Here is a 16,020-nt window from a genome sequence, read left to right as displayed (position 1 = left end):
TGACGACCATTCCTACAAGGAAACGCATGTGTCAGTATATTATGAGAACTTAGGTCTTAGACACACTGTTGACTGTTCTTCCAGAGCACCTTTTCGCTCACCTGGATGTTTCCTAACTCCGGCTCTTCAGTACGCATGACATTTCATTCTCAAAATTGGGTAAGTTTTCCAGTAAAAAAAAAAATAAATGTAATTAACATTTCATGTCTAAAATCTTTCTTTGGTGTTGTTTCTTCCATACAATGTACAACTACTCTATACGTGTCAGACACAATTTAATTATAGTAGTAATTAAAGCACTGCTAATCACAGCTTTTACGCATTACGAAACGTATTTGGCTATGTCGCAATTATGCACATCCCCTATATCGCATTTATTGAAACAATTTCCCCCGATGGGTTCCTTCCTACCTTGCACTTTCCACACCAGTAGGCTGCACCTCGACAACTCTTGACCGTCTGGGAGCGGGTCTCTACGTGCTGAGGTGAATCTCTCGCATCAATGGATTTGCGTAAACAGATGTGGACAATGCTAGCAGTGCTTTCTCTTATCGTTCAACGTAAGTAGCCTGGTAACCAGTTACTTATTTCGGGTTATTTATGTACTACTAGTAAAACCCACGAAATCTGCATAAGCTTTGATAACTATTATACAAGTCCGGCATTTTGAGTATCACTCTGAAAGGACCGTGAAATTCTATACATTTACCTGTGCAGATTCTCAGGCCAAAGTCCCCTGGGAAGTCCAACGATATGACGGCTGGTATAACAACTTAGCTTATCACAGTCGAGGTGCTGTTGGTAAGTTTATCAGAAAATCTTAACCACTAACTTACAATATTAAATATTGTAAATATTCATATTTAAAGATATACGACGCGTTTATAGAATTGTTGCTTTATGACGAGGAACTTCTCTGTGCGAGTGCAGGTTCCCCCTTGGTCCGCCTCCTGCCCGCGCGCTACTCTGACGGGGTCCTCCAGCCGCTCCAGGAGCCACAGCTCCCCAACCCGCGCAGGGTCAGCGATGTGACGGCCAGGGGCCCCTCGGGCCTACCCTCTGCACATAACCAGACTGTACTCTCTGTATTCTTCGGTAAATTGACACTGGGAACATCAATCTGAATGTTTATGATTCATTCCAGACTCATTCAGGAGATATTGTTTCGGGTCTATGTTGTGAAATGAAATGCTTGGAGGTTGTTCATCGTCACAAAATGAGTGACCAGTAAACACCTGGCAACGTAGTCAAAAAGGATTGGAAAGGTTTTAGCATAGATTGACAGTAGCAGCGACCTGCCAAATGACACTATTTCTCCTCTGTCTGTCCAGGGTACCACGTTGTATTTGAGATCCAGGACTCCCGTCCTCCCGGCTGTCCTCCAGAATTTATGCACATCCCTGTCCCAGAGGGAGACCCAGTCTTTGACCCCAACCGTACCGGCCGGGTCCTACTGCCATTCCAGAGGGGGCCCTGGGAAAAACACTCCAGCCAGAGCCCCAATAACCCCCGCACTCAGGTAATAACTCTCACACACAGGTAATAACCCCCGCACTCAGGTAATAACTCTCACACACAGGTAATAACCCCCGCACTCAGGTAATAACTCTCACACACAGGTAATAACCCCCGCACTCAGGTAATAACTCTCACACACAGGTAATAACTCTTGCACACAGGTAATAACCCCCGCACACAGGTAATAACTCTTACACACAGGTAATAACCCCCGCACTCAGGTAATAACTCTCACACACAGGTAATAACTCTTACACACAGGTAATAACCCCCGCACACAGGTAATAACGACCACACACAGGTAATAACCCTTGCACACAGATACTTTAACAGACGCTTAGTGAGTGCATACAGTCTTAGTATGTGTCTGTCATCCCTGAGGGAGTTGAACCCACGACCTTGGTGTTGCTAGTGCCACGCCCTTTATCAAGTGAGCCAGACCGGAGCATAATGAGCGTCAGGTCAGACCAGCCGGTCAGTCTGTTGGACATGGTGGTTTATAAGACTGCCCGTCAGACAAACCCATAGCCCAGAAGCCTGCAGCTCACTGTCCCAAGTGGACATGGTGGTTTTATAAGACTGCCCGTCAGACAAACCCATAGCCCAGAAGCCTGCAGCTCACTGTCCCAAGTGGACATGGTGGTTTTATAAGACTGCCCGTCAGACAAACCCATAGCCCAGAAGCCTGCAGCTCACTGTCCCAAGTGGACATGGTGGTTTTATAAGACTGCCCGTCAGACAAACCCATAGCCCAGAAGCCTGCAGCTCACTGTCCCAAGTGGACATGGTGGTTTTATAAGACTACCCGTCAGACAAACCCATAGCTCTTATTATGTTCTATCTGTAGATGTGCTATGTCATGCCATGTTATGTCATGTTATGTCATGTTATATCAGGTCATGTTATGTTATGTCATGTTATATCAGGTCATGTTATGGCATGTTATGTCATGTCCTGCTATGTTGTGGCATGTTATGTCATGTTATGTCATGTTATGTCATGTTATGTCATGTTATGTCATGTCCTGCTATGTTGTGTCATGTCATGTTATGTCATGTTCTGTTATGTTATGTCATGTTATGTCATGTTGTGTCATGTTATGTCATGTTATGTCATGTTCTGTTATGTTATGTCATGTCATGTTATATCAGGTCATGTCATGTCATGTTATGTCATGTCCTGCTATGTTGTGTCATGTCATGTTATATCAGGTCATGTTATGTTATGTCATGTTATGTCATGTCATGTTATGTTACATTTCACTGCACCTATCTGGGGTATGTGACAATAAAACATTATTTTCTGTCTATAAAAAAAATGTTACGTTATGTCATGTCACGTTATGTCATGCTATGTACTGTAGGTGAACCTGGTGACAGCGTGGCTGGACGGCAGCTCTATCTACGGCCCGTCTAGTTCCTGGTCTGACGCCCTGAGGAGTTTCTCTGGAGGTCTCCTAGCCTCCGGGGAGCAGTGGGACATGCCCAAGAGGAGAGGGGGCAGTAACCTCATGTGGAGCGCTGCTGATCCCTCCACTGGTCAACATGGACCTGAGGGACTCTATGGTGAGAGAGGCTGCTTCTTGTCGTTTTTGTCGTTGTCTTCTTCTTTTTCTTCATCTTCATCTTCTTTTTCTTCATCTTCATCTTCTTTTTCTTCATCTCCTTCTTCTTTTTCTTCATCTTCATCTTCTTTTTCTTCATCTTCTTCTTCTTCTTCATCTTCTTCTTCTTCATCTTCATCTTCTTTTTCTTCATCTTCTTCTTCTTCTTCTTCATCTTCATCTTCTTTTTCTTCATCTTCATCTTCTTCTTCTTTTTCTTCATCTTCATCTTCTTCATCTTTTTCTTCATCTTCATCTTCTTTTTCTTCATCTTCATCTTCTTTTTCTTCATCTTCTTCTTCTTCTTCATCTTCTTCTTCTTCATCTTCATCTTCTTTTTCTTCATCTTCATCTTCTTTTTCTTCATCTTCATCTTCTTCTTCTTCTTCTTCATCTTCATCTTCTTTTTCTTCATCTTCATCTTCTTCATCTTTTTCTTCATCTTCATCTTCTTTTTCTTCATCTTCATCTTCTTCTTCTTTTTCTTCATCTTCATCTTCTTTTTCTTCATCTTCTTCTTCTTCTTCTTCATCTTCTTCTTCTTTTTCTTCATCTTCATCTTCTTTTTCTTCATCTTCATCTTCTTCTTCTTCTTCTTCTTCATCTTCATCTTCATCTTCTTCTTCTTTTTCTTCATCTTCATCTTCTTCATCTTTTTCTTCATCTTCATCTTCTTTTTCTTCATCTTCATCTTCTTTTTCTTCTTCATCTTCTTCTTCTTCTTCTTCTTCTTCTTCTTCTTCTTCCAGTTTTGAGATCTACAATAGCTGCCCTGGTGACTCCTGCACCACTGTCCGTCTCACATAACACCACACCTTTGACAAAAATCATCTATACAAAACATTGGAATTTAAAAAGCTGTGCATTATTCTCTGAGGATTTAGTGGTGAATGACAACGGACTTACAAAATAAAGCTTGATAATGCCAGCCTGATCTGGCTAGACACCTCACTAATACCCGAAGAATGAAAACAAGGAAGCACCAAAAATATCTGCATGTATTTCGTAATGGATATAAAGATTTCAGCACGAGGATATAGACACCTTTAGAGAATATTTTCAATTGTAATCTTTTTATTTAACCAGGCAAGTCAGTTAAGAACAAATTCTTATTTTTAATGACGGCCTAGGAACAGTGGGTTAACTGCCTGTTCAGAACTGTAAAGAAATAGTGAAAATACTTTCGTTTCAGGACAGTTATCATACCAGGATGAGGGTTACTTCATTTCCCATCAGTCAATATTTTATTTTATTTATTTTATTTCACCTTTATTTAACCAGGTAGGCCAGTTGAGAACTAGTTCTCATTTACAATTGCGACCTGGCCAAGATAAAGCAAAGCAGTTTGACACATACAACACAACACAGAGTTACACATGGAATAAAACAAACATACAGTCAATAACACAATAGAAAAAAGTCTATATACAGGGTGTGTAAATGAGGTAAGATAAGGGAGGCAAGGCAATAAATAGGCCATGATGGCGATATAATTACAATATAGCAATTAAACACTGGAGTGATAGACGTGCAGAAGATGAGTGTGCAAGTAGACATACTGGGGATTAACCCCGTGCTATACAGTCAATATACTGTATTATTATTCATATGTGTGTCATATTTGTTCCTCCATCCTCCAGAGTTGGGTAACGGCTGGGCCAACGAGAATGTGTTCACCATGGCCGAGGGGATCGTGTGGTTTCGCTACCACAATTACATGGCCTCCCGGCTGCGTGAGAAACACCCGTCGTGGTCTGACGAAGACCTGTTTCAAAGCGCCAGAAAAACCGTGGTCGCCACGTTCCAGGTACCAGCAAAAGTCTGCTGTAATCCAACCAACACGCTGTGGTCATTTTATACTGTAATACGGCAGGTCACATGACCAGAAAAGAGAGTCGTTAGTTACATCAATGCCAGGTGGTTGTGTTTTTTTTGGATGAAATGGTATTAGTTGAGAGTTTAGGTGTCTGCGTCACCTCTCACACCCCCCCTGGGGCAACTACCAAGGTTATTATCCTCTGTTTTAACAAGCTATGAAAGTGTATGGTACACTGGCTATACATTCACAGACAAGTAACTCAGGACTTAAATAGACTCTGATTATTGTTTTTGTCATTTTACAGAATATTGCATTCTATGAATGGCTGCCTGGATTCCTGGGGGAAAAGACAATGTCTCCATACCTAGGTAAGTAAGAAAGAGGGAGGGAGAGGGGGGGACAGAGAGAGGGAGAGAGAGACATTTGTAATGTCTTTACTGTTTTGAAACTTCTGTATGTGTAATGTTTACTGTTAATTTTTGTTGTTTTTCACTTTATATATTCACTTTGTATGTTGTCTACCTCACTTGCTTTGGCAATGTTAACACATGTTTCCCATGCCAATAAAGCCCTTGAATTGAATTGAATTGAGAGGAAGGGGGACAGAGAGAGAGAGGGGGAGGGGGGGACAGAGAAAGGGAGAGAGAGGGTGTGTGGGACAGAGAGAGGGAAAGAGAGAGTGTGTGGGACAGAGAGAGAGAGAGAGAGAGAGAGAGAGAGAGAGAGATGGGGGAACAGAGAGAGAGAGAGAGAGAGAGAGAGAGGGACTGCGTGGATGAGAGAGGAGGGAAGAGGAACGACTGAAGCAAGGTCATGCGCTGGTAATCAGTGGTTAGGTGAGTTGTTCTCTGCGTCATCAGAGAAACACACACACACACACACACACACACACACACACACACACACACACACACACACACACACACACACACACACACACACACACACACACGGCCAGGTGCTCCACAGTCAGCCAGAATACTAAGGTCAGAGGTCACATTATGTTCCTTTGTTTTCTGTTAATAAATCATATGGACGTTAGAGGTGTTCCTTTCCCTGTGTTATTATTTCACAACGTTAAACGATCCTTCCTTTACCTGTGGGCATACATTACCTGGGACAAAAATGTTCTATACGTCCTCTCTACAGTATTATTATACGCTGGTGCCATTGTCTGCCTTGTCTCCCGCAGGCTACCAGAAGTTTGTGGATCCAGGGATCTCACCTGAGTTTCAGGCAGCTGCCATACGTTTTGCCTCTACGATGGCGCCCCCTGGTGTCTTCATGAGGTACTGTGGCCTAGCTTCCCGCCGGCTGGAGAATAGATTACGCTCCTCCGATAGATTCAGAATCCACACTAGCCTGGTAAAAACCTTCAGGGAAACAGAAAGGTGAACTTCCAGGTGATCATCAGGGAAACAGAAAGGTGAACTATCAGGTGATCATTCTGGTTACACCAGCCTATAAAAACACTTTGGGGTGGCAGGTAGTAATGGAAAAGGGTTGCTAGATTGAATCCCCGAGTTGACAAGGTTCAAATCTGTCGTTCTGCTCCCCCGAAACAAGGCAGTTAACACCACTGTTTCCCCGGTAGGCCGTCATTGTAAATAAGAATTTGTTCTTAACTGACTTGCCTAGTTAAATAAAGGTTAAATAAAACACTTCAGATTTCTTCAGGCTACTCCAATAGGGCTCCCGAGTGGCGCAGCGGTCTAAGGCACTCCATCTCAGTGCTAGAGGTGTCACTACAGACCTTGGTTCGATTCCAGGCTGTATCTTATCCTGCCATGATTGGGAGTCCCATTGGGCGGTGCACAATTGGCCCAGTCTCTCGCTGGGTAGGCTGTCGTTGTAAATAAGAATTTGTTTCTTAACTGACTTGCCTCGTTAAAATAAAGGTTAAAACTCTATATTTCTAGCAAAGTTAATATCTCTAGGCTACAAATGTTCTCTTGGGTTTGTGGTGTTGTTTTGTTCTAAGAAACGGTGCCCCCTTTAATGCTGCGTTTGTCAGCATTCATATATTAACAGCTCATTTGTGTCATCGTGACTTTTTCCTACTTCCTGTTCTTGGCCACAGGAACAGAACTTGCCACTTTGAGAAGGTTGTCAACGCCGATGGGAGCACGTCGCCAGCCATTCGCCTGTGTAACAGCTTCTGGAACCGGCAGGTAAACCTATAGATCCTCCAAATATGTAAGAAAAACACATCAAATTGTTTAAAAAAATGTTTTGTTATTTATTGTAGCCTGGTCCCAGATAGTTGTCTGTCCGACTCATACGGCCATTTTAAATTTGATGCAACACTGATCTGGGACCAGGCGGTATCTGCTACCTACTTTATGTGTACCGGTGTTGAGACAGTTGTCTGTTGTAGAACCCCAACCTGAAGTCCGGACAGGATATCGACCGTCTGATTATGGGCATGACCTCGCAGATCGCAGAGAGAGAGGACAACGTCATCGTGGAAGACTTAAGAGGTTTACGATTACTTTCAGTTTTAAATGGCCTTTTTAAGGCCTTGTACGTGGCTTTACATGGTCAGTAGTGGAGTGTCTCTGCCTTCATGCTTCAGTAATGTATGAAGAGAACATGTGAAGTTTCAGTTGTCATAGCTACAGCTGTTATAGTTGAGTGAATCAAATCAAATTGTTATTTGTCACATGCGCCTGAATACAACACCTTACAGTGAAATGCTGAATACAACAGGTGTAGTAGACCTACAGTGAAATGCTGAATACAACAGGTGTAGTAGACCTTACAGTGAAATGCTGAATACAACAGGTGTAGTAGACCTTACAGTGAAATGCTGAATACAACAGGTGTAGTAGACCTCACAGTGAAATGCTGAATACAACAGGTGTAGTAGACCTCACAGTGAAATGCTGAATACAACAGGTGTAGTAGACCTCACAGTGAAATGCTTAATACAACAGGTGTAGTAGACCTCACAGTGAAATGCTGAATACAACAGGTGTAGTAGACCTTACAGTGAAATGCTGAATACAACAGGTGTAGTAGACCTTACAGTGAAATGCTGAATACAACAGGTGTAGTAGACCTTACAGTGAAATGCTGAATACAACAGGTGTAGTAGACCTCACAGTGAAGTGCTGAATACAACAGGTGTAGTAGACCTTACAGTGAAATGCTGAATACAACAGGTGTAGTAGACCTTACAGTGAAATGCTGAATACAACAGGTGTAGTAGACCTTACAGTGAAATGCTGAATACAACAGGTGTAGTAGACCTCACAGTGAAATGCTGAATACAACAGGTGTAGTAGACCTTACAGTGAAGTGCTGAATACAACAGGTGTAGTAGACCTTACAGTGAAATGCTGAATACAACAGGTGTAGTAGACCTTACAGTGAAATGCTGAATACAACTGTAGATACAGTGAAATGCTGAATACAACAGGTGTAGTAGACCTTACAGTGAAATGCTGAATACAACAGGTGTAGTAGACCTCACAGTGAAATGCTGAATACAGCAGGTGTAGTAGACCTCACAGTGAAGTGCTGAATACAACAGGTGTAGTAGACCTTACAGTGAAGTGCTGAATACAACAGGTGTAGTAGACCTCACAGTGAAATGCTTAATACAACAGGTGTAGTAGACCTCACAGTGAAATGCTGAATACAACAGGTGTAGTAGACCTTACAGTGAAATGCTGAATACAACAGGTGTAGTAGACCTTACAGTGAAATGCTGAATACAACAGGTGCAGTAGACCTTACAGTGAAATGCTTACTTACGAAGCCCCTTAACCAACAATGCCATTTTAAGATTTATTTTTATTTTTATATATAAAATAAAAAAAATAAAAGTAATAAATATTGATGTATATTGGTGGGCCTTCTCCCCACTAGATTATATGTACGGGCCTCTGCGTTTCTCGCGGTCGGACTTGGTGGCTCTGACGGTGCAGAGAGGCCGAGACTTTGGCTTGCCCAGCTACAACCAGGTCAGAGAGGGGCTGGGCCTGGTCCCTGTAGAGAGGTGGGGAGACGTAAACCCTCAGCTCAACATCACCAACCCACAGGTACTATCAGAACTTATTACGCAATGCTCATGAATGTTTTCTGTATGGGTTATTAACGTGTTTACGTAAGTCCATACAGTACGTGCTGTTAATTAAACTACTGGTCTGAGATCAGCCAGAGCCACACGGAGGTGATTAAACTACTGGTCTGAGATCAGCCAGAGCCACAGGGAGGGGATTAAACTACTGGTCTGAGATCAGCCAGAACCACAGGGAGGGGATTAAACTACTGGTCTGAGATCAGTCAGAGCCACAGGGAGGAGATTAAACTACTGGTCTGAGATCAGTCAGAGCCACAGGGAGGGGATTAAACTACTGGTCTGAGATCAGTCAGAGCCACAGGGAGGGGATTAAACTACTGGTCTGAGATCAGTCAGAGCCACAGGGAGGGGATTAAACTACTGGTCTGAGATCAGTCAGAGCCACAGGGAGGGGATTAAACTACTGGTCTGAGATCAGTCAGAGCCACAGGGGGATTAAACTACTGGTCTGAGATCAGTCAGAGCCACAGGGAGGGGATTAAACTACTGGTCTGAGATCAGTCAGAGCCACAGGAGGGGATTAAACTACTGGTCTGAGATCAGTCAGAGCCAACTACTGGTCTGAGATCAGTCAGAGCCACAGGGAGGGGATTCAACTACTGGTCTGAGATCAGTCAGAGCCACATGGAGGGGATTAAACTACTGGTCTGAGATCAGTCAGAGCCACAGGGAGGGGATTAAACTACTGGTCTGAGATCAGTCAGAGATTAAAATACTGGTCTGAGATCAGTCAGAGCCACAGGGAGGGGATTCAACTACTGGTCTGAGATCAGTCAGAGCCACACGGAGGGGATTCAACTACTGGTCTGAGATCAGTCAGAGCCACATGGAGGAGATTAAACTAACACATGGACAGAATCAGGATGAACTTCTCCTATTGCTGTGATTCAGTGAATAACCGACCCTCTCTATTCTGTCTCTACCTTACTGGATCTATAGCTATTCAGGGACCTTGCAGACCTTTACCATGGGGACATTTCTAAACTGGAGTTGTTTCCTGGAGGTCTCCTAGAGTCTGTGGACGGTCCTGGTCAGGTCTTCTCCTCTATCATACTGGACCAGTTTAACCGCATCAGGAATGGAGACCGCTTCTGGTTCGAGAACACACAGAACGGGTAGGAACAACGTCAAATACAAACCTCATCGTATGAAACTGTTCCCGTTAGTTGAACCTCGATTTCCTGGCTTTCTCGCGTTTCGCTCGGAAGCTTGGATGGATACCTGTGAGAACGTAAGCCACGAATGAAATAAACAATAGCCTGGTGTTGAACTCGACCTTTGAACTGAGGAAACACAAGACTAATGTCTGTTATGATCAGCTTTGATTCACTGTTTTGGGTGACGTTATATCATAACAGTTCCAGTCGATCTGACAACTCCTTCTGGTTGTTCCTCAAGTCTGTTCTCAGCTGAAGAGCTGCAGGCCATTCGCAACACAACCTTTCATGACATCATTACAACGGTCACCGGCGCGGAGGCTGAGGACATACAGAGAAGAGTCTTCTTCTGGAAGGATGGTAAAGATCATGTCCTCTTTAAGTGTATAATCTTTGTGGTATTGCCAATACAAATAAGCAACGAAACCATAGTGTAGCTCCAAAATGTTGACTGTAGTTGCTGCTGATACAGTAACAAATCTCCTTGTGTCTGTCTGTCTGTCTGTCTGTCTGTCTGTCTGTCTGCCTGCCTGCCTGCCTGCCTGCCTGCCTGCCTGCCTGCCTGCCTGCCTGCCTGCCTGCCTGTCTGTCTGTCTGTCTGCCTGCCTGCCTGCCTGCCTGCCTGCCTGCCTGTCTGTCTGTCTGTCTGTCTGTCTGCCTGCCTGCCTGCCTGTCTGTCTGTCTGTCTGTCTGTCTGTCTGTCTGCCTGCCTGTCTGTCTGTCTGTCTGTCTGCCTGCCTGCCTGTCTGCCTGCCTGTCTGTCTGTCTGTCTGTCTGTCTGTCTGTCTGCCTGCCTGTCTGTCTGTCTGTCTGTCTGTCTGTCTGTCCCAGGTGACCCTTGTCCCCAGCCCTCTCAGGTCACGACCTCTGAGCTCCACCCCTGCACCAACGCCACCAAGCTCAACTACTTTGACGCGGGGAGTAAAGCTGGCTTCGGCATCCTAGTCATCTGCCTGTTCCTCTTTCCCGTTGGTCGGTATCCGATATTAACCAATCAGAATCCACGTTTTTACATGAGGTTATTTTGATAGTCTTATCCAGATCAGTTCATTTATTTAAAGTAGGTAAAACAACCAAATATCACATTTTTTTGACAGGGGAAAACAATAGCAAGTAAAACATTTTAAAATAGCAGATTTTGATACACAATCATTTCTACCATAGCCGTGGTGAACTTCCCTGAGTGATTCTCTGTTGTTCCCCTGCCAGTGAGCTTCCTCATGGCTCTTGTGGTGGCCTACTTCAGAAAGTCCAAGTTTAAGAAGTTCCAGAAGAGAGGAGGAGCTCACGACACAACAAAGGAGCCCCCTGCTGGAATCACAGGTGTGTATCAGGTGATCGTGTTTGTGTCAGGTACTGTGTGATGTGTCAGGTTAGGTACCGTGTGATGTGTCAGGTTAGGTACCGTGTGATGTGTCAGGTACTGTGTGATGTGTCAGGTACTGTGTGATGTGTCAGGTACTGTGTGATGTGTCAGGTTAGGTACTGTGTGATGTGTCAGGTTAGGTACTGTGTGATGTGTCAGGTTAGGTACCGTGTGATGTGTCAGGTACTGTGTGATGTGTCAGGTTATAGGTACCGTGTGATGTGTCAGGTTAGGTACTGTGTGATGTGTCAGGTACTGTGTGATGTGTCAGGTTAGGTACTGTGTGATGTGTCAGGTTAGGTACTGTGTGATGTGTCAGGTTAGGTACTGTGTGATGTGTCAGGTTAGGTACTGTGTGATCAGGTTAGGTCAGGTTATAGGTACAGGTTAGGTGTGATGTGTCAGGTTAGGTACTGTGTGATGTGTCAGGTACTGTGTGATGTGTCAGGTTCAGGTTAGGTACTGTGTGATGGTACTGTGTGATGTGTCAGGTTAGGTACTGTGTGATGTGATGTGTCAGGTTACTGGTGACTGTGTGATGTGTCAGGTTAGGTACTGTGTGATCAGGTACTGTGTGATGTGTCAGGTTAGGTACTGTGTGATGTGTCAGGTTAGGTACCGTGTGATGTGTCAGGTTAGGTACTGTGTGATGTGTCAGGTACTGTGTGATGTGTCAGGTACTGTGTGATGTGTCAGGTTAGGTACCCTGTGATGTGTCAGGTTAGGTACTGTGTGATGTGTCAGGTACTGTGTGATGTGTCAGGTTAGGTACTGTGTGATGTGTCAGGTTAGGTACTGTGTGATGTGTCAGGTACTGTGTGATGTGTCAGGTTAGGTACTGTGTGATGTGTCAGGTACTGTGTGATGTGTCAGGTTAGGTACTGTGTGATGTGTCAGGTACTGTGTGATGTGTCAGGTTAGGTACTGTGTGATGTGTCAGGTTAGGTACCGTGTGATGTGTCAGGTACTGTGTGATGTGTCAGGTTAGGTACCGTGTGATGTGTCAGGTTAGGTACTGTGTGATGTGTCAGGTACTGTGTGATGTGTCAGGTTAGGTACTGTGTGATGTGTCAGGTTAGGTACTGTGTGATGTGTTAGGTACTGTGTGATGTGTCAGGTTAGGTACCCTGTGATGTGTCTCCTCTCCATCTCTCCTCTCTGTCTACTGTGTGATGTGTCTACTGTGTGATGTGTCTCTCTGTCTCTCCTCTCTGTCTCTCTCTCCATCTCTCCTCTCCGTCTCTCCTCTCCGTCTCTCTTCTCCATCTCTCCTCTCCGTCTCTCCTCTCTGTCTCTCCTCTCTGTGTCTCCCTCTCTATCTCTCCTCTCCGTCTCTCTGTGTGATGTGTCTCTCCTCTCTCCTCCTGTGATGTGTCTACTGTGTGATGTGTCCTGTGTGATGTGTCTCCGTCTCTCCTCTCCGTCTCTCCTCTCTGTGTGATGTGTCGTCTCTGTGTGATGTGTCCTCTCTGTCTCTCCTCTCTGTCTCTCTCAGGTTAGGTACCTCTCTGTGTGATGTGTCTCTCCTCTCCGTCTCTCCTCTCTGTCTCTTCTCTCCATCTCTCCCTCATCTCTCTGTCTCTCTCCATCTCTCCTCTCTTTCTTGTCTACCGTCTCTCCTCTAGGTCTCTCCTCTACCATCTCTCCCTGTGATGTGTCTCCTCTCTCTGTCTGATCTGTCTCTCCTCTCCGTCTCTCCTCTCTGTCTCTCCTCTCCGTCTCTCCTCTCTGTCTCTTCTCTCCATCTCTCCCCTCATCTCTCTGTCTCTCCTCTCCATGTGTCAGGTTAGGTACTGTGTGATGTGTCTCTCTTTCTTGTCTCTCTTTCTTGTCTCCGTCTCTCTGTATGATGTGTCCCTCTCTGTCTCTCCTCTCCACTCTCCGTGTGATGTCTCTCTGATCTGTCAGGTACTCTCCATCTCTCTCTCTTTCTCCGTCTCTCTCTCCGTCTCTCCTCTCCAACTCTCCTCTCTGTGTCTCCCTGTCTCTCTCTCTCTCTGTCTCTCCTCTCTCATCTCTCCGTCTCTCTCCTCTCCGTCTCTCCTCTCCGTCTCTCCTCTCCGTCTCTCCTCTCCATCTCTCTCCTCTCCCTCCGTCTCTCCTCTCCGTCTCCTCTCCTCTCTCCTCCGTCTCTCCTGTCTCTCCTCCTCTCCTCTCCCTCCATCCTCCTCTCCGTCTCTCCTCTCCATCTCTCTCTCCATCTCTCCTCTCTCCTCTCTGTCTCTCCTCTCCGTCTCTCTCTGTCTCCCCTCTCCGTCTCTCCTCTCTGTCTCTCCTCTCCGTCTCTCCTCTCTGTCTCTTCTCTCCATCTCTCCCCTCATCTCTCTGTCTCTCCTCTCCATCTCTCCTCTCTTTCTTGTCTCCGTCTCTCCTCTCTGTCTCTCCTCTCCATCTCTCCTCTCTTTCTTCTCTCCGTCTCTCCTCTCCAACTCTCCTCTCCTCTCCGCCTCTCCTCTCCGTCTCTTATCTCCGTCTCTGCTCTCCGTCTCACTTCTCTGTCTCTCCTCTCCGTCTCTCCTCTCCATCTCTCCTCTCTGTCTCTCCTCTCCATCTCTCCTCTCTGTCTCTCCTCTCCGTCTCTCCTCTCTGTCTCTCCTCTCCATCTCTATCTCTCCTCTCCATCTCTCCTCTCCATTTCTCCTCTCCTTCTCTGCTGTGGTTCGTCTCTCTTCTCCGTCTCTCTTCTACATCTCTTCTCTGCATCTTTCCTCTTCTGTTTCCAGCCTGTGAGTGGCAGGGCCCTAAGAAGCCCTTACGTCCAGTCAATCTGTTGGTGGATGATAAGAGGAGACTGCAGGTGTTTGACCAGTCTGGACCCGCTCAACGGTCACTCAGCCTTGGTTCCCAGACCCACCTGGACGTCCTGCTGTCCAGTGACTATTACTGCAGGGCTCTGCTGATGAAAGTACCCAAAGAGTATGATCTGGTGGGTGATTAACAGGGGACAAATAAGAAAGAGCATGGGATTGAGAGAGAGAGAGGGAGGGAGGGAGGGAGAGAGAGATAGTGGGTGGAAAGAGAGAGAGAGAGAGAGGGGAGTGGAAGCGAGAGAGAGAGAGAGAGAGAGAGGGGGGGGGATAGGGAGAGGGAGGGAGAGAGAGAGAGAGAGAGAGAGAGAGAGATAGATAGGGTGTGGAAAGAGGGAGAGAGAGAGAGAGGAGAGGAGGGAGAGAGAGATAGGGGTGGAAAGAGAGAGAGAGAGAGAGAGAGGGGGGTGGAAAGAGAGAGAGAGAGTGAGAGAGAGGGAGACAGAGAGAGAGAGAGAGAGTGTATGTATGTGTTTAAACTCTGTTTGTTGTGGTCTGTCTCCAGGTGCTGTACTTTGAGGACGAGGGCCAGCGTGGAGAGTTTGTCCGGTATCTTCGCTCTGAGGTGACAGACGACGGACAGGAGCTGGCGGTGAGGGACATGACAGAGAAGGACCTACTGAGAGAGGCAGTGACCAGAGACCAGAGGACTCAGATAGTTGAGACCTTCATCAGGAGTGCCTTTGCCAAGGTACTGTAATATGGTGATTTAGGAGACGTTTTACTGTAATATGGTGATTTAGGAGACGCTTTACCGTAATATGGTGATTTAGGAGACGTTTTACTGTAATATGGTGATTTAGGAGACGCTTTAACGTAAATGATTTAGGAGACGTTGTACTGTAATATGGTGATTTAGGAGACGTTTTACTGTAATATGGTGATTTAGGAGACGTTTTACCATAATATGGTGATTTAGGAGACGCTTTACTGTAATATGGTGATTTAGGAGACGTTTTACTGTAATATGGTGATTTGGGAGACATTTTACTGTAATATGGTGATTTGGAGATTTACTGTAATATGGTGATTTGGGAGACGCTTTGCTGTAATATGGTGATTTGACTGTAATATGGTGATTTAGGAGACGCTTTACTGTAATATGGTGATTTGGGAGACGCTTTACTGTAATATGTGATTTAGGAGACGTTTTACTGTAATATGGTGATTTAGGAGACGTTTTATTTGATTTAGGAGACACTTTACTGTAATATGGTGATTATGGTGATTATGGTGATTTAGGAGACGCTTTACCGTAATATGGTGATTATGGTGATTTAGGAGACGTTTTACTGTAATATGGTGATTTAGGAGACGCTTTACTGTAATATGGTGATTATGGTGATTTAGGAGACGCTTTACTGTAATATGGTGATTTAGGAGACGCTTTACTGTAATATGGTGATTTAGGAGACGTTTTACTGTAATATGGTGATTTAGGAGACGTTTTACTGTAATATGGTGATTATGGTGATTTAGGAGACACTTTACTGTAATATGGTGATTTAGGAGACGCTTTACTGTAATATGGTGATTTAGGAGACGTTTTACCGTAATATGGTGATTTAGGAGACGTTTTACTGTAATATGGTGATTTAGGAGACGCTTTACCGTAATATGGTGATTTAGGAGACGCTTTACTGTAATATGGTGATTTAGGAGA

At 45.0% G+C, this 16,020-nt stretch overlaps 1 protein-coding gene across 4 annotated transcripts in view; it reads left to right on the top strand.

Annotated features, from left to right (window-relative positions):
* Window positions 1-53: 53 nt before the first annotated feature.
* Window positions 54-16,020, top strand: part of LOC115125986 (dual oxidase 2-like) — a 50,191-nt gene continuing 34,224 nt past the window's right edge. The window contains exons 1-18 of one of the 4 annotated variants that reach the window (XM_065022271.1): window positions 54-159; window positions 434-560; window positions 718-801; window positions 931-1,095; window positions 1,332-1,519; window positions 2,882-3,083; window positions 4,762-4,928; window positions 5,245-5,308; window positions 6,133-6,229; window positions 7,021-7,111; window positions 7,318-7,420; window positions 8,814-8,986; window positions 9,967-10,142; window positions 10,426-10,544; window positions 11,016-11,156; window positions 11,394-11,507; window positions 14,274-14,476; window positions 14,863-15,048. In XM_065022271.1, the coding sequence (XP_064878343.1) occupies window positions 503-560; window positions 718-801; window positions 931-1,095; window positions 1,332-1,519; window positions 2,882-3,083; window positions 4,762-4,928; window positions 5,245-5,308; window positions 6,133-6,229; window positions 7,021-7,111; window positions 7,318-7,420; window positions 8,814-8,986; window positions 9,967-10,142; window positions 10,426-10,544; window positions 11,016-11,156; window positions 11,394-11,507; window positions 14,274-14,476; window positions 14,863-15,048 (2,331 nt within the window). In that variant the 5' untranslated portion in view covers window positions 54-159; window positions 434-502. Of the gene's footprint in view, window positions 160-430; window positions 561-717; window positions 802-930; window positions 1,096-1,331; window positions 1,520-1,727; window positions 1,740-2,881; window positions 3,084-4,761; window positions 4,929-5,244; window positions 5,309-6,132; window positions 6,230-7,020; window positions 7,112-7,317; window positions 7,421-8,813; window positions 8,987-9,966; window positions 10,143-10,425; window positions 10,545-11,015; window positions 11,157-11,393; window positions 11,508-14,273; window positions 14,477-14,862; window positions 15,049-16,020 lie in introns of those variants that run through there. The other 3 variants (XM_065022270.1, XM_065022272.1, XM_065022273.1) reach the window with 3 other exon arrangements.

This window comes from Oncorhynchus nerka, linkage group LG9a, assembly GCF_034236695.1.
Source record: "Oncorhynchus nerka isolate Pitt River linkage group LG9a, Oner_Uvic_2.0, whole genome shotgun sequence".
Classification (NCBI taxonomy): domain Eukaryota; kingdom Metazoa; phylum Chordata; class Actinopteri; order Salmoniformes; family Salmonidae; genus Oncorhynchus; species Oncorhynchus nerka.
The sequence above is the reverse complement of the archived record's forward strand: the minus strand, read 5'-3'. Positions and strand labels throughout refer to the sequence as shown.